We start from the raw sequence: 19,464 nt of genomic DNA on the forward strand, positions 1-19,464 counted from the left end.
AAAGGAATATAATAACTCCCTCGACAGCCAGAGTTGTGTCGGCGATGCTCGCTGTGAGTAAACTGTTTCAGCCCACTGTACGCGGTGTTCGTGCCTTAGAGAAGAAATAAAGTTCGGTGAAGCAGTTTCCTACGCCTCCTTCGATCTTTTTGCTAGCGGAGATGACCTGTATAGTAAGCTGTTTCCGGCTACGAGTCAGTTACGGAACCTTCAAGTAACTGCCAGAGGTTTCCTTACTACGGTTCGGGGTCGCGGATCTGGCGCGGTAACACCTGTATCTGATTGAGGAATCACTCATCTTTGGAAAAGAGAGTTTATTACAGAGAAATGGCTCTTTCCAAAATAAAAACTATACGCTTCTTCTGGGCTATATTCTTAGCAGCATATTGTAGCGGGTCAGGGCTGTTCGGGGTTCTGTTTGTACAGTTATGTTTTGTTTATGTTGCCATAGTGACGGGTGACGCCCTCTCGCTACGACGGTGTGTCCTTCCGGGGTCAGAGGGCGCCTTGTGTGTTGTTGTTGTTGCTGTGCGGTTGCCGCGCTGAGTAGTTAGCTAGCGGCAGTGTTCTTCTGCAGATGTCAATAAACGGCTGTGCTCCCTGGCTAGCTCACGGGAAGCAACACCTCCGTCTCCTCGTTGTCTGAGCTCGCCACATTGGTGTCAGAAGTGGGATGATGGTGGCACCCCATGTTCTGACCCGAATGACTTTTCCCCCGCTGGTCGTGACCGGCCGGTGCGCCAAAAGAAGGCACCTGGACATTTGCAGGACTTTGTGTGGGGCAATGGGGTCGTCGGGGACGACTGACCCCTTAGGTGGGGGGCTATGTAGCGGGTCAGGACTGTTCGGGGTTCTGTTTGTACAGTTATGTTTTGTTTATGTTGCCATAGTGACGGGTGACGCCCTCTCGCTGCGACGGTGTGTCCTTCCGGGGTCAGAGGGCGCTCTGTGTGTTGTTGTTGCTGTGGTTGCTGCGCTGAGCAGTTAGCTAGCGGCAGTGTTCTTCTGCAGATGTCAATAAACGGCTGTGCTCCCTGGCTAGCTCACGGGAAGCAAGACCAAACGACACCTCAGTCTCCTCCTTGTCTGAGCTCGCCACAATATTAAACATATCAGGTCCCCATAAGGAGAATCATGTGCTAACGGCTGTCTAAATGACTCGGGTAAAGTTTGTAGCATGCATGCTTGTTGTTTTTGTCTGCTTCCACTTGTCTTTGCACTAGGATGATGTCGGCGTAAATGTGCAGTCATATTCGTTGTGTTTCCACTAGTGCTGTCAGCGTTAATCTCGTTGAAATGACGTTAACGCCACAACACGGCAAATCTCCGTTAACGAGCTACCCCTGCGTGGGGCTAGAAGGCCAACACATTAACGAGCTAACTGCGCTAACACACTAGTTCCCACCCATGTAATTGAGCATTGCATGGCACATCCAACATGTGCCGAAAGCCGAAAGCACTGTATCGAACGGTTCAATATCGATACCAGTATCATTGCACCCCTATTATTTATTTTATTTTATTTTCAGTTGTTACAGATGGGACAGACATGACTGAGGGATAGGAAAGGGAGAAAGAAAGATGAAGGAAAAGAAAAACAGAAGGGAAGAGGGACAGTGAGAAAGGGCACTTAAAAAGAGAAAGAAGAGAAAAAAAATATCTCCTGGATCACCTGTTGAGAGAAAACAAGCAAAAGAAACAGAGCAACATACCAAACACAACACCATCACATTAATCTAGCTAAGTGTAAACAGCAGTAAATACTAAATATTGAATGTTGTTGTGTAGCAAGCAGGACCGACAGCGCACAATGTGCTTTGACGTAGCAGCCAATAAAGGTGTAGTTTATGTCTATGAACAGTGAACACCCGTGTGCACACCTGTGTGGATCAGCGCGCTTGTATTCAAAAGGTTTCTCCATGTAATGGCCTGCTAGAGCAGCGGTGCCCAACCTTTTTTGTGCCACGGACCGGTTTATGCCCGACAATATTTTCACGGACCGGCTTTTAAGGTGTCGCGGATAAATACAACAAAATAAAACTAGTACCTGTACCGAAAAAAGGAAGATTTATTCATAACACACGTGAACAGTCCCAGGAAAACAGAGTTAACGATAAAAACAATAACAAAATAACACTGAAAACCATACATTTCACACCCGAGCCTCAACTCTCGCGGCCCGGTAGCAAACGACTCGCGGACCGGTACCGGTCCGAGGCCCGGGGATTGGGGACTGCTGTGCTAGAGGATGTAGAGAGCCATAGCCCTGTCCACCAGGGCGTGAAGCAGGCATGGAGGAGATCCAGGCTCCAGACATCCAGAGTGCGAGAGCCCAAGGAGGACCACCGGAGGGGCATCCGTGCCCCCCTCCTGGGAAGAGCTGAAGAGAGCCCCAGATGAGGAGTCACCCAGTAGCCACGGAGCAGAAGCCAGAGGGGGCTGCAGTGGCGTGCCCGCCGGCTCAGCCGGCAGCCAGCTGAGCCAGAGTGAACCGAGCCACAGGCCCAGAGGCCGGAGGCCCGAGGGCCCCCTTTGCCCCGGAAGAGGCCTGACCGGGCAACAGGCACCAGGCCCCCCCAAGTAGTCATCGGGGGTGAGCTGGTACATACCTGAGCGCCCAGCCCCGGACACCAAGAACCACCAACACACCGACCCCTGAGGGCATCAGTTACCGGCAGGGAGTGTGGTGAGGGGAGATAGGCCTGGGAGTTCCCAGAGAGGTGTTGCTTTTCAAGATCTTTTAACTGGTTTCATTTTGTCAGACAGGTTCTAACAGGTCTGCCGGTAATCATGCTTGAGCGTGTTTAGTTAAACTGAACTTAGTCACAGTTAATTCATGATTATAAAGAGGGCAATTACTTTGTCACACAGAACCAGGTAGGTTTGGATAACTTGTCTCCTTTAATAAATGAAATCAACATTTAGAAACTGCATTTTATTTTTACTTAGGTTATCTTTGTCTAATATTAAAAATTGTGATCAAAAGTGTGATAAATATGAAAAACAGTAGGAGATCAGGAAGGGGTCAAACACTTCTCACACCACTGTACTTGTTGGATAAAGGTAGTTATACACAGAGGTACTAACTTAGCTCAGCTAAATCACACTGTCTGTATGTGGTCAGTGACTGAAGGGTTCAGGTTTGTTTTTAATTTTGTTTTGAGTCCGCATCGTTGAAGCTCTGAGCCTAACTGTACAGAGGAAATTGAGTTCATTTATGGTGCATGTCATTGTTTGACTTGGCACCAGAAGGTAAACAAGAAAAACTGAAGTGACCCTGTAAGTATTCTCCTGTTGACCATCTTCTACAGTTTTTCTCTACATACCAAAGCTTCAGCAGTAAGAGGAAAATGGTTCAGAAATTTTAACTATTTAAGGAGACAGGCACTTCTCGCGTTTTGGCCATATTGTATTTCTCCTTTGGGGTGTTAAATTTCATTCCGTTTTATTATACAGGAAAAGGAACATATAATGGGCTGCATGGAACTGGCCTGGATCAGTTAAAACTGGTTTACAGCAGTTCTTTTCTGCAGGACATAAGTTTGAATCACATTGCAAAACATAACAAAATAAAAACGACCAACAAAAAAAACTTCTGCAAAGACAGAGACGATGGACACAAAAAGATTTTATATGCCTGTTTGAAATGTGTGAAGGAGCTTGTTGCTCTAATGCAAAACAGGTATCTTTGATTATATCTTAACATAGCTATTGCTGTTATTGTCAAAGTAGTCTAAAAGTCTCTTGTCCAAGCTCTTTTGTTTTGTTTTGTTTTTCTCTTAATTTTTGTTTTGTGTTCCATTTCTGGGAAGGTCAAGGACACTATAGGCTACGACACCTTGGGCCACTGTTTTTTCCTTGAGGATGGGATTGAGCAGCGCAACACTTTCTACCACAACCTTGGCCTCCTGACCCGACCTGGGACTCTTTTACCCACCGATCGCAATGAGACCCTCTGCCTCAGCATCAAGGACAAAGTCTACAAGGGCTACACTCCCTCGCCCAGTACAGAGTGCAAGTAAGAGAACAGGACGATGATGTACATTTGTGGTTACAGATATAAGGAATCACATCGGCATCAGCATAACGTTTCCACTCTGTCATCAAAAACATGTCTGATTAGTCACAATACTTAGATATCATAGATTTGTACTGGGATAAAACCACTTTTCGTATCTTTTATACGTGTTTGTATGTTAACTATGATGTTTTTTTTGTTTTTTTTTAAATGTCCTTTCATTGGATTGAAACATCTTTGTTTTTATTTATACCAACAGAGTATAAAGGGTATAGGTATATATAAAGGGTTATTTGATTTCCATTTTTAAAAATGCAATGCCTGCATTTTAGATTAAAAGTGGAACAAATCATACCCATTAGCCGTGAGAAAGCATGTGTGGTGGTGCAGACGTATTTTGAGAAGGGACAGATGGTCTGTGTGAGAGAGATATTGGCAAGGTGGTTTTATCCAGGCAATAACAACATCCCCTCTCCATGGGATGTTTTCATGTCCTAGCAAGACCAAGAAAAGTGCCTTTGTGAGGAAACAGAAAGGTCTGTTTCCAAGAGCGTGATAGCGTGTGTGTGTCTGTGTCTGTTGGCTGAGCTTTCCCCGTGAAGCGTTTATGTTGGAGAGGCGGATTATTGAGGGAATTTGGGAAATCTCACAGGTTTCTTTGATGTCTGTCTTCTTCTTCTTAATCATATTTTATGATCTGACGAGATACTCCTTCTTTTTTTTTAATATCTCTGTCTACTCATGTGTATGTAATCTTGTGGTTGTTTTTCAGGGCAGTCTCAACATTCTGGATCGCCAACCCCAACAACAACCTCATCAGTAATGCAGCAGCTGGTTCTCAGGTAATAATATCAGAGCTATGAAAGAAAAATAACTTTTTCCACGTAGTGCAAGGAAACCTGTGACCAAGAGTAGAACGGCTACTCCTTATTGATAGATTAACTATTATTAAAAAAGCAAAAAAATAAAGCTACACTGGCTTTGGTGTTCCTGAACTTTACATATTATTAAAGACCTTCATGCTCATAAAAAGTTATCCATTAATAAAAAGGGGATTTAACAGTCCTTAGTGTTTGATAGATGGAGCAATAAATCGGTAAGACCTTTAAATATAAAAGCTAAAAAAAAAGAAAGAAAAGAAATCACTCAATTTTATTTTGGTACAAACTGCTCGGAGGTCCACAGGGGCTATGCTGTGTACTACTTAACAGTGGGGGTATTTCTTTGTTTTGGACTGCAAACTTAAAGAAGCCAGTAAGTTTCTGTGAACTTTAATCTTTCTGCAGGACGTCATCAACATGAGAATAGTGTGACACTCACCCAGATGCACTTGTTGTTATTGTTATTGTTTTTTATGTTCCACCAGCTGATTGTATATCAGTGCTGATAATGAAATTCCTACTCCTCTAGTTTGTCATGGTTATCTTCTGTTTCTCTATTCTACTTCCTCTTCCAGGATGCTGGGATTTGGTTTGTGTTCCACAGCTCTTCCACAGGTGACTCCCATGGCCTGGTGCCAGAGACCAAGGCCGAGCTCACACCTTTGGGGATTTTTTACAACAATCGTGTACACTCCAACTTTAAGGTATTGTTAGTCTTGCTTTTTGTGCACTATGCAGTCCAAGTTCTTGCTGTGCTGTCTCTTTGTGTCTCTGTGCTTTAGCAAGGAGGAGAGAAATACAGTGTTTGTATTCCAAATGACATTGCACATAAATCCCTGTTTGATTACTTAGTTATTGCTAGAAAATGGGAATAGAGACACACACACACGCACTAGTAGGGTCCACAATGGTGCTCTGTTTTGTAATGACAGAAGTCGGGCAGGTGAACTGTAAGCTCTTTGTCCAGCTTCTCTTACAGAGGAAGGAGCCATGAAGGTTAAGACTATGCCTCGGTTATACCACAAGACCAACTCACAGGCCAGGTTTCCATGTACAAAAAAACACAGACAGGCTTAATTTATTTTAACAGGAAAAACGAATCCGTATGTTTAGACACATGTACAGCCTTCGTTCTGTAACTTTACATTTAAGCACGTATCAGGTTCCACGCCAGAAGATACACTAGTGGAGTTGTTTATGTCCCTATAGCAGAAAACCTCCATTTGTACTTGTGGTTTTACTGCATTTTATTGTAATCATGCCTTCCAGGCAGGGCTGTTCATCGACAAAGGAGTGAAGACCACCAATGCCACTGCTGCTGACCCCCGGGAATACCTATGTTTGGACAACAGTGCCAGGTGTGTATGTGTCTAGACACAGACTGCAAACAGATTTGTTGATACTTTAAGTTTTCCATAACTGTTAGTATTACAGCTAAGGGCATGTTGACCACTCGTGGTTACAAATACATAGACCTGGAAGTGATTTTTGGCACATATCCAGCATCCAGTATCCAAGCAGACTATTTAAGAGTCTGCGGTTGGTTATCAAATGCGTCATAGTGTATAGTTATTCTGTGTAAATATTTCAGTATTTGTGGTTTACTTATCTACTGTTTGTTTAGTGCTACTGTCACAAACTGCATGAATTAAGGTATTTGTAGCTCCCTGTTGGATATCAGCTGGGATGTAGCCATTGACGGGGATAGACAGATGGCTTTATAGTGTGCTACTGCATTTTAGTGGAAGGTCTGTCAGATTTGTGTTGACAGAGAAAACAAGACTTTACAGATAGTTTCCACTCTGCAGCTGCCTACCTGAATACAGCCCTCAGCTAGGTGGAAAAAATGTGTCTAGTGAGACTGCGCACTGTGGTCTGTGTGCACAAGTATGAAGGGAGGGATTTTAAATGTTGTTCAAGTGCAGAAGGCACGGGGAGGTTTGTGTTGTGTATTTGCAAGATATGGTAACAGTTGTTAGAAAACGTCTCCAGCGATTTATGTTGTTCTCAGAGGTTTCATCTAGCTCCACAGTTGGTAAAAAAGAATCCCTTGAGCAATGATTTGGCTTTTGACAAGGTTTTAAAAATAACACCCTGAAATGCCACCACAAGGGTGCAAAAGGAACACGAGCCTCCCCCCCCCCCTTTTTTTTTTTTTTTTTTTTTTGAACACTATAAAAGTATTTCTGAGAACATTTATGTTCTCAGGAAGAAAGAAACCTTTTGTGACTAATGCCACTATGCCCTCTTCCTATAGTGCCACCTAAAGATGAGCACAGCAATTCAACAGTGGAGTTTTAAACCTTTAATCTAAATTCAGTTATGTATAATTTGCGTGTGTTTGCATGTTATTTAGTGCATTGACTTTCACGAGTACCATATGTACTAAAATTAAAATGGGGAAGTGGTGGGGTTGGTGTGACACTGTGGTAAGCACGAATAATTACAAAGACACTGATGTCGTCATCGAAAAATCCCAAGGAAAATATCATAAAAGTATTTTTAGTCACAAAGTATTTTTATTGAATTATTTTTAGATTTCGCCCACACCAAAATGCCGACCCTAGTCGTCCTCGGGTGGCAGCTGTCATCGACACTTTGATCTCCTTCAAGAACAACGACTTGGGGGCGTGGATACGCGGTGGAGACATTATCATCAAGAACTCTGGGTGAGACATCTCATTAGCTAGGATTCAGTTTGTGCTGGTTTGGCAGTTTGCTCCAAGTCTTCCAGTGAACCGAGGGTGAGAAAATAAACGAAGGATGTCTTCACAACAAAAAAACATTTTCTAAGACATGTCTTAACATATTATTCTCTTATTTGTTTTTCTGAACAGCTTTGCCGACAATGGAGTGGGATTGTCCTTTGCCAGGTGTGTACTTGTCTAAATCACTCTTTCACTGTGTTTTTAAGCTTTATTTGTTTTTATTGTCGTCCCGCTGGATGGGCTAACTTTTTGTAAGTGATATGATAGCAAGGTGGTTGTTCTTCCTGCAAAGTACAGAAACGATTGCATTAATAATTAACTAATTATCTATTATCCCTTGTTCTCCAGCGATGGCAGCTACCCTAAAGATGAAGGCTCCAGCCAGGAGGTGACGCAATCCCTGTTTGTGGGCGAGAGCCGGAACAGGGGGACGAATGGAGGACAGAATAAATACTGGGGCGTGGGAGGAATTGACGGAAAGATGAGGACGCTACCTAGAAACAGGTGAGGGGAGAGCAATAAGTGAAAGATTAAATAATGAATTGTGGAAAGACATATTTGGAGTGCTAAGGCAAAAGTCCAAATCAAACTTGACTTTTCTCAGGAATTTCAGGGAATAGAGCTGCCAAAGAAATGTAGGCTGGGAAAACAAACAAGGAAGAGAGAAGCCAGCAAGGCAACAGACTTGTTGAAAAGATGGACAGATGAAGGTGTTACAGCTGCTTTTAGCTGATAGTGAGATTGTGAAATGAAATGACATTTAAGTAGTCTATAAAAACATGGTGGTGGCATCACGCACAGCAGTTCTTAGGAAGGAAATGCCTCATGCTGAATTTGGTTGCATAAGAGGAAAGGGAACTTTCTTCACCATTTCAGACCTTTAACACAGCTCCCTTTAGTTTCAGGTAGATGTCACAGTTTCAGTCCTAGTTAGAGGGTTATATATGTAGGGTGTGACACAAGTGAAAAACCCAGATGTTAATGAGCAGTCTGCCCAGCACCATTTGTGACACAAGAGGCTCGTCCTGCTGTAATACCAAATCAGACAGGGTGGTAAATCCTAATTTCTTGGTTTTGCAATGCCCCAAGGATCTCCTGGCAGCTGTCTCCATGTTTTTTTTCCCCCTTTCCGTCTCTTTTATTACAGATATTGTTATACAAGAGAAGAGGAGCTTAAGTAGGATGCTGGAAAATAATTACTGTATTTGAGTTTCAAGAATCAGTGTGTTTGTGGCCACTGTGTAGAGCTTTAAAATCATTTTACGGGCCTCTTCAGTGCCCTGCGACATCTGGCTCGCTCGGTTTAATTGCCGTTGTTGCTGCTGACACTTGTTATTTCTTGCCAGGGGAAACGAGTACATTTTTTTTTTTTCTGTTTGGTCATTTTTTCTGGATTTCTTTTAAACATCTCTTAAAATAGCTATCACAGCTATCTTGCACTGACTGTAACATCTACATTGCTAATGTTAACACAGCTGGGTTTTGCCAGTTCATGACTAAAATGGTCCTGTAACCCATGTAAATGATGACTGTTTACCCCAGTCTGGTTTTATATGGTTTTATATATTCCAGCAATTTCCCCGTTGTGGGATCAATAAAGTCTTATCTTATCTTATCATTCCTCATCATCTCCACCGTAGGACGTTCCCAATCCGAGGTTTTCAGATCTACGATGGCCCAGTGCGGCTTACACAGAGCACATTTCGTGGCTTTGCCCCCTTAAGCGAAACAAATAAACGCACAACAACCACACCAGAACGAACTACGCCAGAAAACACCACGCGTCATACCAGTGCAGTGGGATTCAACTTGAAGAACACCTGGCAGCTCACCCCTCGAAACAACCTGTCCCAGCTCAGCTTCCACTCCACAGTAAGTAAGGCTCAGTGAGACTTGACTTGGGACGTCATAAGAACATTGAAGCTTTTATTCTTTTTTGTAAATGTGGTGCACTGTCCCAGTGTTGTATTTCCAAAGGGAATGTGTAATATTTGAGCAGTGTTTGAACCTGTTCAGAGACTTTGCTTTCAGTCCAGGTCAGCAGGGATATATCTGTTTATTCAGACAGTAGATGTGAATATTCCTTCTCTGACCCGATTCATTCCCTTGTCCTTCCTTTATTTCTACCTAAAACCAGTGCACCGTACTTTATGCCCACTTTCTCTTTTGTGCTTTGCTCCTATTTGTTATTTACCCCTACAACTATCTTTTAATAGACTGCTTCAAAAAAATTAAAGGAACACTTTTTAATCAGAGTATAGCATCAAGCCACTTAAACATCTAGGATATTGATCCGGTCACTTAAGTAGCACGAGGGTTTTTCAGCTAACGCCAAAACATTTTCAGCTGCTTTGGTGTTAATGAAATTAGCAGCAAGTGCACTAGAGGTGCAACAATGAAACCTCTGCCAACGCAGGAATGTTTTTACAGGTCGAAGACACTGCCATTTTTTCTTTATCTTTCTGACTGTTTTTTCACTAGTTTGCATTTGGGTGAGGTTGTTGTCAATACTGGTGGCATTGGGTGATACCTGGACGCTACAGAGGTCTCCCATCAGAGTCTTACGAGCATGGAGGAGATTCCAGGAGACAGGCAGTTACTCTAGGATGGCTGGTCAGTGCCGTAGAACACAGGTGTCGAACTCCAGGCCTCGAGGGCTGGTGTCCTGCAGGTTTTAGATGTGTCCTTGATCCAACACAGCTGATTTAAATGGCTAAATTACCTCCTCAATATGTCTTGAAGTTCGCCAGAGGCCTGGTAATGAACTGATCACTTGATTCGGGTGTGTTGACCTAGGGTGATGTCTAAAACCTGCAGGACACCGGCCCTCGAGGCCTGGAGTTCGACACCCCTGCCGTAGGACTGGTTTCTACTCACTAGTTCAAGGAGGAAGCGGATGAGAACTGCCAGATCCATACAAAATAATCTCCAGCGGGCCAATGGTGTGAATGCCTTTGACCAAACCATAAGAAATAGCCTTCATGGGGTTAACATGAGGGCCAGACTCTCCCTAGTTTGCTGTGTGCTCAGAGCCCTGCACTGTAGAGCTTGACTGGCATTTGCCATAGAATACCAGGATTGTCAGGTCCACCACTTGGGCCTATGCTCTTCATAGATGTGCTCAGGGTGAATCTGCTCTCATTTGGAGGGGATACACAGGCTGAACAACGGCACTCTGACTGCCATTAGGTATTAGAATAAAATCCTCGGACTCGTTGTCAGACCCTATGCTGGTGCAGTGAGTCTTGGGTTCCTCCTGGTGCACAACAATTCCCGACCTCATGTGGTGAGAGTGCAGGCGGTTCCTGAAGGATGAAGGAGCTGAAACCACTGACTGATTCCCATGCTTGCCTCGCTAAAATTCCAGGAGCTCCGTGATGCCCTGGTCCAAATTTGGGAGGAGATCCCCCAGGACACCATCAGTGTTCTCATTAGGAGCATACCCCAACTTTCTCAGGCATGCAGCCAAGCATCTGGGGACCATATGAATTACTGAGTACCCTTTTGAGTTGCAGCAGTTAAAATGGACTAGCCTGCTACATGATTTTTTATTTTATTTTTTCAATTCGATTTTAAAGATGTATTTCCATCAAACTTTCCTTTAGTTCCTACCTAACACATTACCCAGTCTATACCAGCATTGATGTCCAGCATGAAGATTTTTACCCTTTAGATCTGATGTGTTTTCAAAGAGTTTAACTTGTTAGTGTGTTTGGGTCAGAGGCCTGGCAGAAACAGAATCGGGAGTCGTTTCAGGCAGAAAGAACACAGAAGAATAAAGGAGCCATCTTTCAGAATCAGGCCTGTGCAGAAACTGTTGTAAATCACTGGCGCCCTCTTGTGGGGTCATTGTACAGTGCAGTGTTTTTTTTATCCAAAGGCAACCTTTAATAGGCTAATTTAAGATAAGATAAGATAAGATAACTCTTTATTGTCATTGCACAGTCATACATAGTACAGTAGTACAATGAAATTGGAAAAACTGTCCTACGTCGGCACTACATATAACACAACACGACACGATATGACACATCACAACGTAACAAACAACACAACACAGTATATTAACTTAGTATAAAAAAGAAGAATAAGTATGTGTATTGCACACTGTTATTATTGCACATTAATTATTATTGCACCTTGTTATAAATATAAATATTATTGTTATTGTTTTAAACATTGTTACCTCCCCCTAAAAAGTCCAGGGAGGTATCCAGTCAGGTCAGCTATTTACATTGATCAGGGCTATTGCCCTGTTGTAAAAGCTGTCCTTGAGTCTATTTGTTCGGGACCTCAGCAGCCTGAACCTCCTGCCAGACGGCAGCAGCTTAAACACCCGGTGTCCTGGGTGTGTGCAGTCCCGTAGGATGCTGCGTGCCCTCTTGAGACAGCGAGTGCTGTACAGGTCCTTCAGGGAGGGAAGAGGATGTCCAATGATTTTTTGGGCCATGTTGATGACCCTCTGGAGTGCCTTTCTGTGTGCTGTGGTGCAGCTGGAGAACCACACACCGATGCAATATGTCAGCACACTTTCAATGGAGCAGCGGTAGAAGACGGTCAGCAGCTCCTTCTTCAGGTCCATTTTTCTGAGGATTCTCAGAAAGTGGAGACGCTGTTGGGCCTTCTTTAAGACCGCAGAGGTGTTAGAGCTCCATTGGAGGTCTGTGTCTATGTGCACACCCAGAAACTTGAAACTGGAGACCCTTTCCACGCACTCCCCGTTGATGCTGACAGGCTGCAGCTCGGACTTCCTCCTTCTGAAGTCAACTACCAGTTCTTTTGTTTTGGTGGTATTGAGGTCCAGGTTGTTGTCTGCACACCAATCTGACAGCCTCTGAACTTCAGCTCTGTATGCAGTCTCATCTCCCCCTGAGATGAGCCCCACCACAGTGGTATCATCTGCAAACTTGATGACTGTGTTGTCTGGGTGGGAACTAACACAGTCATGTGTGTACAGAGTGTACAGTAGGGGACTCAGTACACAGCCTTGTGGAGAGCCGGTGTTGAGGCTGAGGGCTGAGGAAAGATGAGGCCCCACTCTAACTCTCTGTACACGGTCTGAGAGGAAGTCTCTGATCCAGCGGCAGGTGGTGGAAGGAAGTCCAATTTCCAGCAGTTTATCTATTAGTCTGTCCGGGAGTATCGTATTGAAAGCAGAGCTAAAGTCAACAAAGAGCAGCCTGGCGTAACGGCCCTGCACTTCCAGGTGAGAGATGGTGGTGTGGAGCGTTGTAGCAATGGCATCTTCAGTTGATCTGTTAGCTCTGTATGCAAACTGGAGCGGGTCGAGTGTGGGTGGCAGGCAGGACATGATGTGACGTCGGACCAGTTTCTCAAAGCACTTCATTATAACAGGTGTTAGAGCAACTGGTCGGTAGTCGTTGAGGCTGCTAATGTTAGTACGCTTTGGCAGTGGGACAATTGTGGCTGACTTTAGGCACGGCGGGATGCAGGACTGGGACAGTGAAGTGTTGAAGATCTTAGTGAAGACCCCAGCCAGCTGGTCTGCACACTCTTTTAGGACCTTTGCGGTTACCCCATCTGGTCCGGTGGCCTTCCTGGGGTTCACTGCCCTCAGTGTGCGCCTCACCTCATATTCCTGCACTATGAGGCTTGGGCTGCTGCTGTCCGATGTTTTTGCTGCTGCTGCCTCTGGTCCCTTCACCTCAAAGCGTGCGAAGAAGTGGTTCAGCTCCTCTGCAAGCTCCGCGTTACCCTCAGTCAACGTGGTATTGCCAGGTTTGTAGTTGGTTAAGTGCTGAACTCCCTGCCATACCTGTCGTGAGTTGTTGGTGGTGAAGTGGTCTTCGATCCTTCTCTTGTACGCTGCCTTGGCCTCTCTGATGCCTCTTTTCAACTGAGATCTGGCTGCACTGTACTGCATACCATCACCGGATCTAAAAGCGGCGTCACGTTGCTTCAGCAGGACCTGGACCTCTTTAGTCATCCAGGGTTTCTGGTTGGAATACACCCGGAGACGTTTGTCCACAGTGACACTGTTGACACAGAAGTTAATATATGAGAGCACTGATGTTGTGTGCTCTTCAAGGTCCTGATGTTCGAACACGCTCCAGTCCGTGTTTTCAAAACAGTCCTGCAGCTGATGTGATGCACCTTCTGGCCAGGTTTTCACAGTTTTTGTGACTGGGGGGGCTCTTCTCCTAATGGGAGTGTATGCAGGGATCAACAGCATGGACATGTGGTCTGACAAACCTAGATGTGGTAGAGGGGTTGCTCTGTAGCCTTTTTGGATGTTGCTGTAGGCTTTATCCAATGTGTTTTTCCCCCTCGTTGCACATTTAATATGCTGTTCAAATCTGGGGAATACTGACCTTAAATCAGCATGGTTGAAGTCCCCAGCTATAATGTGCACTGCGTTTGGATGGGAGTTCTGCTGGTTGCTTATTGTCTTGTGCAGCTCCTCCATGGCAGAGTTAGCATTAGCATCGGGTGGTACATACACGGCCGTTACCATGACAACAGTAAACTCGCGAGGTATGTAGACGGGTCTGCACTTCACAGTCAAGTATTCCAAATCCGGGGAACAGTGGCTGTCTACAGTCTTTGTGTTTTTGTGTTTTTGCAAGCTACTTAATTTGTCAAGTAGCTTGATTGGAGATTTCAGTTTGGCACATAAACTTCGAAAGATGCACAGCCAAGAAACCAAAAAAATATAATGCAGTTATATTACCTGTCCTTATGCAGTGCAAACAGACCTCTATAAAAAAAATGTAAGTGAGCTGTCCCAGGAATATGGAGAAGATCATTATGGAAACGATGGAAAGTTAAGCAGGTATCTGCTTAACTTAGATTAAAAATCACCTCTCAGTAAGTAACACAAATAAACTCCTCAGGTACATCTTCGTGCATTCTTTGGACAACCTGGAGAGTGGTTTGATGAAAACAACCTGGACGGTGACAAAACCTCCATCTTTCACGATGTGGACGGCTCAGTGACAGGCTACAGTGACACCTACGTTGGCCGAGCAGACAACTACCTGATCCAACATCCTGGCTGTGTGAAAAACCTGAAGTGGAATGGAGTGATATGCAGCGGTCGCTACTCTCAGGTACAGCGCACTCGAGTCTGCACCTCAGTATTGTTCTGTCCTTCTGATGTAAAAGTGATTGTTACATTCCACAACATCCTCCTCTCTTCTAGGTGTACATCCAGACCCAAGGAGCCCCTAGCCTGAGTTTATCCATCAGCAGAGATGAATACCCTAATTCTCCTCTGTTACTGAGGGGGATTAACAGCCAGGGGGCGTCGTCCCAGCAGTACCAGCCCATCCTGATGATGAGCAAGAGCTACACTCTGCACTGGAGTGGGCCTGCGCCCAGAGAAATGGTCCTCTCTCTCATTAACTTTGATAAGTGAGTAATAAGAATGACTGTGTGTGTTCGCCTCTTCAGCCACTGCTAGTCCAAGTCTTGAAATATCTGTAATGTCCTGCAAGTGAGGATGCAACACACTGCATTGAAGGGTTGTGTACTGATGTTTTCAACCACTTTCAAACTGCTCTTTCATTCACTCAGGGATGACTGGGTGCTGGTGGGACTCTGTTATCCGTCAGACACCACTTTTCAGATTATGTCCGACACATACGACAGGCAAAGCAACACGTTTGATGACATCACAGACTACGGCACCGTGTTATCCTTCCCAGAGCTGCAGAAAAAGACAATGGAGAGGAAGTACTACTTTGACCAGACTGCTGGGTGAGATGAAAGATTGTTTTTCCTTTTCCTTGTTTGAACTCTCAGTTGGAAATACTGCAATGTGATGACTGTAGGAGATTTGGTTTTTTAATAAAAAATGAGATCAATTTTATTTCAATTGTGTTTTTTTTTTTTTTTTTAATCCCTCGGTGACTCTACTGAGTTTCTAAAAGTTTATTGTTTCTCATCATCCCCAGCTTATTGTGGCTCTACCTTCGGGCCCGGCATGGTCGTGATGGTCACAGCTACTGTTCTGTTAAAGGCTGTGAAAGAGTGAAGATCACGGCCACTACATCCTCCAAAGAGACCTGTAACTGTACAGCCAAAGCTTACCCCAAGTATGCCAAGGCTCCCTCAGTCGTGGTGCCTATGCCGGCTCTAAACACTCAGCCCTGCAGAGACTGCGGTGCTAAACAGGTTTGTTAACATTTAAAGTGACCTCTTCATTTGGTCAATTAAATCCAAAGCTACTACCGCTGATCGACATGCGTCTGTCTCAGCTTGTGTTTTCCAGTGAGCCATGGACCTCCTACCTCCAGACTCAAGTGAAGTCTCTCAGCATTAAAGAGCAGCAGCGAGGAGATAACGTCTCCTTTATCACTGTAAGCAAAACTGCCAGGCAGATAAAAATACACCCAAACACTTTATCTTCATGTTTTAAACTTCAGATTTAAAACGGGGTTTATTTAATCCAATTTCTTTGCTGTAATTCCCCAAGGTGAATGAGATCACCATGTCCTTCTCACAGCCGGGGTTTTTCCTGGTCTCAGTGGATGCCTGCTCTGGAAAAGTCACCAAGAAAACCTCATTTAGTAAAGTGGATAAAAAGATGGAAACATACCTAAAAACTGACATACCAAACAGGTGAGGCAGGGCAAAACTGATAAATAAATACATACACAAAACAAATCAAGTTCGTAAATATGCACAATAAATAGAAAATTCCCATAAAAATAAAAGTTGACAGGAAATCAAACCTATCGCTGGGATTCAGACAGGGATTATCCACACCGGAGACACTTGTGTAACTAGATTTCATCAAAATAAAAAAATCTTGAAACAATTATTTTAAAAATTACAGAATAAACTGCACAATCTAAATTGCTCCTCATAGCTCTCCCCAAAGTTTGCCCCTTTGACAGACAGACATCACTCTTTTAATGACTTATTTGAACCTTTTCTCTTCATCTCTAACTTCAAACAACTGATAATGCAGTTTGTAGTGCAGTGTTAATAAAAGACTATGAAAATAAACTAACATTTTAAGGGTTAGGTGTAGTTTAATAAATGGTCTGTTTTGTTTAGTTCATTATAATCCAGTCCATTTATTATTCAGCTTTCTGTTGCAGTGTAAATAAACTGAATTAGCTTTTGTTTTGTATGTTTCCCCCAAACATCACGCAGCAGGTAATTCATAGAACTATTAGGGAACAATACAGTGTTTTTGATTTAAGATATTTGAACTTTTATATTAAATTATGTAGTTCTAGACATGTTTTTTATGAGCTTTCCAACATAACTCATTTTTAATTTTAGTTTCTATTTTGACATTGTTCGTCATAATATTGACTTCATTATTTATTTGACCGTCACTAAATATTAGATATTCTATTTTTTCATTTGGTGATAAATTACTAAGATCAAAGCATTTTTTGTAAAATGTTTCCCTCTGTATTCAGGGCGTGTTTTAAACTTTGGGAAAAAGGAATATAAATGAGTGTTTTCAGGAAGTAAAATGTATTTTAATAATTCCTTGTGTGGGTTTTGGTTTGGGTTAACGTGCTTTTCCTTTTTTCTTTTTTTTTGGATGACACTATAATATGTCTTATGGTTGTAGAGTGGCTTTTTTAGAAGTATTTATTTCCTCCAGGTCAATAGTCCTCGTGGCAACGTGGGGACAGTCGGGGGAGCTGGTCAATATCGCACCACATCTGGTCTCTCTTGGTGTGGCCAAAGATCCTGATCTGCATAGTAAAGGTTAGTACTACTTTAGTTTGTCTGTCTATCTGTATTTTAGATTTCTTTTACATGCCTTTTCCCCCGCTCCTTTTATCGCAGAGAGTCTGGCACTTTGGGGCTTCCGAGGGAGTTCCTCACCTCCTTTTTGGGTTTCACTACTGGCTGGACAAGGCGATGACGTCTTAGGGCTGCAGGAGCGCTACTTGCCTCTGGGCTTGGAGATGTATGGCTGTCCGCGACCTGCAACTCAAAAACGCAAAGACCTAGAGCTTCTGAGAAAAGCCACAGGACAACAATAACCAATGTGAACTGTACATGTTACCTAGCCGTAATGCTGTTGCACACAGATACACAAACACAGCCATTTGATGAATGTGAACTGCTGAACCTTTAATTTATTAACGATGACAAAGATGTTTACTGCTTTCAAGAGGAATGAAAGTGGGGTTTTTTATGAATCGAATGAATTTTTTTGTGTATGTACGCGTGTGTATGTATGTGTCAGTATGCCTTTGGGCCATGAAGTCAATGCACTTTCCTTTTTATATACACACAACCTGCCTTACTAGCCAGAGTGACGTAATGGAGCTTTACAGTAACAAAGGAGAAGAAACAAACCCAAAGTAATCCTGCAAGATCTACCTACCTGTCCTATTTATTGTGCAGTAATTGACTCTGAACACAGAACCCAATTCATTGCATACACAGATCAAAATGTAATTATGAGAATAAATGACTTTGATTTGACGTGAAAGCGAAATAAGATGGATTTGATGTGCTCAGGTCGAAGGAAGTGATAAAAACAAATGTCATTGCCTCTGAGATGTGAATGGCAGTATTAAGCCAAAAACCGTTGTTAATGTGGTTTAGTCGCATTGGTGATTAATACTGCAAATCTCCTTTAAAACATAACCATAACAAGCCATATTCTATCGAAATAATCATGTAGATGCATAATAATACTGTGTAAAATTAATCTGACTGTTTTTGGCCTTTCTTGTGTACAAAAACCCCTTAAAAATAACAGACTTCTGTGCAGGTGACTCCTTTTATATTTGACATGTTGCAATAGATTCTCTTTAAACTGGAAAACCTCTGAATCTCGTGCAGCTCTACATCTGAGATCTTTAAGCACCTTTTTATGGATTTCTTTACAGACTTACTTTTTCCCCCCCCTCCTCCTCATGTTTGTATTTGTCTTTTAACAGTGATGGTGTGGCAAGTGTTGGCCACAAATACTTTTCCTCTATTTTTTGTTTTGTCTTCTCAAACAGAAATGAATGTTTTACCTTTCATCTGCCTCATTCATGTGCATTATTGCCACAACAGTATGGTAACATATAGCTCTAGGTTGCCGTTTCCTTTTTTCTTTCTTAGTTTGTATCCGTGCTGTACAGCAGTGACAGTAAAAGTATCATATTTTAGCTGTAAAGGTTACACGGCTTTATTTTGAGACTATTTTAATCTTTACCGTGAGCAGGGCTCCCCCACTGAGCGATGATGAGTAGTTGTGACTGTGTGAGTAAATGTCTGATCATGTAAGGTGAAGGGATGACCTCGCTGCCTTTTAACCACTCTACTGTTAAAAAGAGCAAAAGACCGAGAGATGGGTTCAGTCCCTTTGCCTTTTCCTTAAGTTGAAGATTCATCGATGCACAAGTGAGTTGTTTGTTTTGTTTTTCTTCTTAAGATTAGGGGTGAACTTTGTAAATAAGAAATTGAACTGTACATGTAATGGAAAGTAGACTCCCATTAATGTGTGTATTTTATTTGTTTTTGTTTCTTATTAATTGATAAAAGATTAGGAAAAAACATCTTTCCTGCAATTTGTCATGAAATTGCCAAACAAATAAAGTTGTTTTGTTTTAAAGTCACATGTTGGTTGCTTCAGTAGCTAACGGATGGCCTCTCTCTTGTTGCTCTGTGGTCCAGGACTTTGCATCTGTTATACAGCGTCACCACTTGGGGGTAGCCTAGTGTTATTTGTTTGTCTCTCTTTGTTTTTGTTTTTAGGACTTTAGGATTCTCGCCTTTAACTCTACATTTTGACATTCAGTATGCTGAAAATAAGTTTGAAATTACAAACTCTTTTTCCAGGAATAATATTTTACTTACTTTTTAAATACAGTAGCTTTTAATATACTTAAAGAATCCCCAATCATCTGTAGCCTGAAAGTTA

At 43.0% G+C, this 19,464-nt stretch overlaps 1 protein-coding gene across 1 annotated transcript in view; it reads left to right on the forward strand.

Moving 5' to 3' along the window:
- Positions 1 to 18,460, forward strand: part of cemip2 (cell migration inducing hyaluronidase 2) — a 35,057-nt gene extending 16,597 nt beyond the window's left edge. The window contains exons 9-24 of the mRNA XM_085367210.1: positions 3,813 to 4,018; positions 4,791 to 4,860; positions 5,475 to 5,603; positions 6,169 to 6,257; positions 7,437 to 7,568; positions 7,737 to 7,772; positions 7,956 to 8,111; positions 9,248 to 9,479; positions 14,462 to 14,677; positions 14,770 to 14,981; positions 15,144 to 15,326; positions 15,524 to 15,743; positions 15,827 to 15,928; positions 16,045 to 16,190; positions 17,197 to 17,303; positions 17,385 to 18,460. Of these exons, the coding sequence (XP_085223336.1) occupies positions 3,813 to 4,018; positions 4,791 to 4,860; positions 5,475 to 5,603; positions 6,169 to 6,257; positions 7,437 to 7,568; positions 7,737 to 7,772; positions 7,956 to 8,111; positions 9,248 to 9,479; positions 14,462 to 14,677; positions 14,770 to 14,981; positions 15,144 to 15,326; positions 15,524 to 15,743; positions 15,827 to 15,928; positions 16,045 to 16,190; positions 17,197 to 17,303; positions 17,385 to 17,584 (2,436 nt within the window). The 3' untranslated portion in view covers positions 17,585 to 18,460. The remainder of the gene's footprint in view (positions 1 to 3,812; positions 4,019 to 4,790; positions 4,861 to 5,474; positions 5,604 to 6,168; positions 6,258 to 7,436; positions 7,569 to 7,736; positions 7,773 to 7,955; positions 8,112 to 9,247; positions 9,480 to 14,461; positions 14,678 to 14,769; positions 14,982 to 15,143; positions 15,327 to 15,523; positions 15,744 to 15,826; positions 15,929 to 16,044; positions 16,191 to 17,196; positions 17,304 to 17,384) is intronic.
- Positions 18,461 to 19,464: the final 1,004 nt, after the last annotated feature.

Source organism: Diplotaxodon limnothrissa, linkage group LG12, assembly GCF_057381915.1.
Source record: "Diplotaxodon limnothrissa isolate DT_005_m linkage group LG12, D_limnothrissa_male_GT1.1, whole genome shotgun sequence".
In the NCBI taxonomy this organism is placed as follows: Eukaryota; Metazoa; Chordata; class Actinopteri; order Cichliformes; family Cichlidae; genus Diplotaxodon; species Diplotaxodon limnothrissa.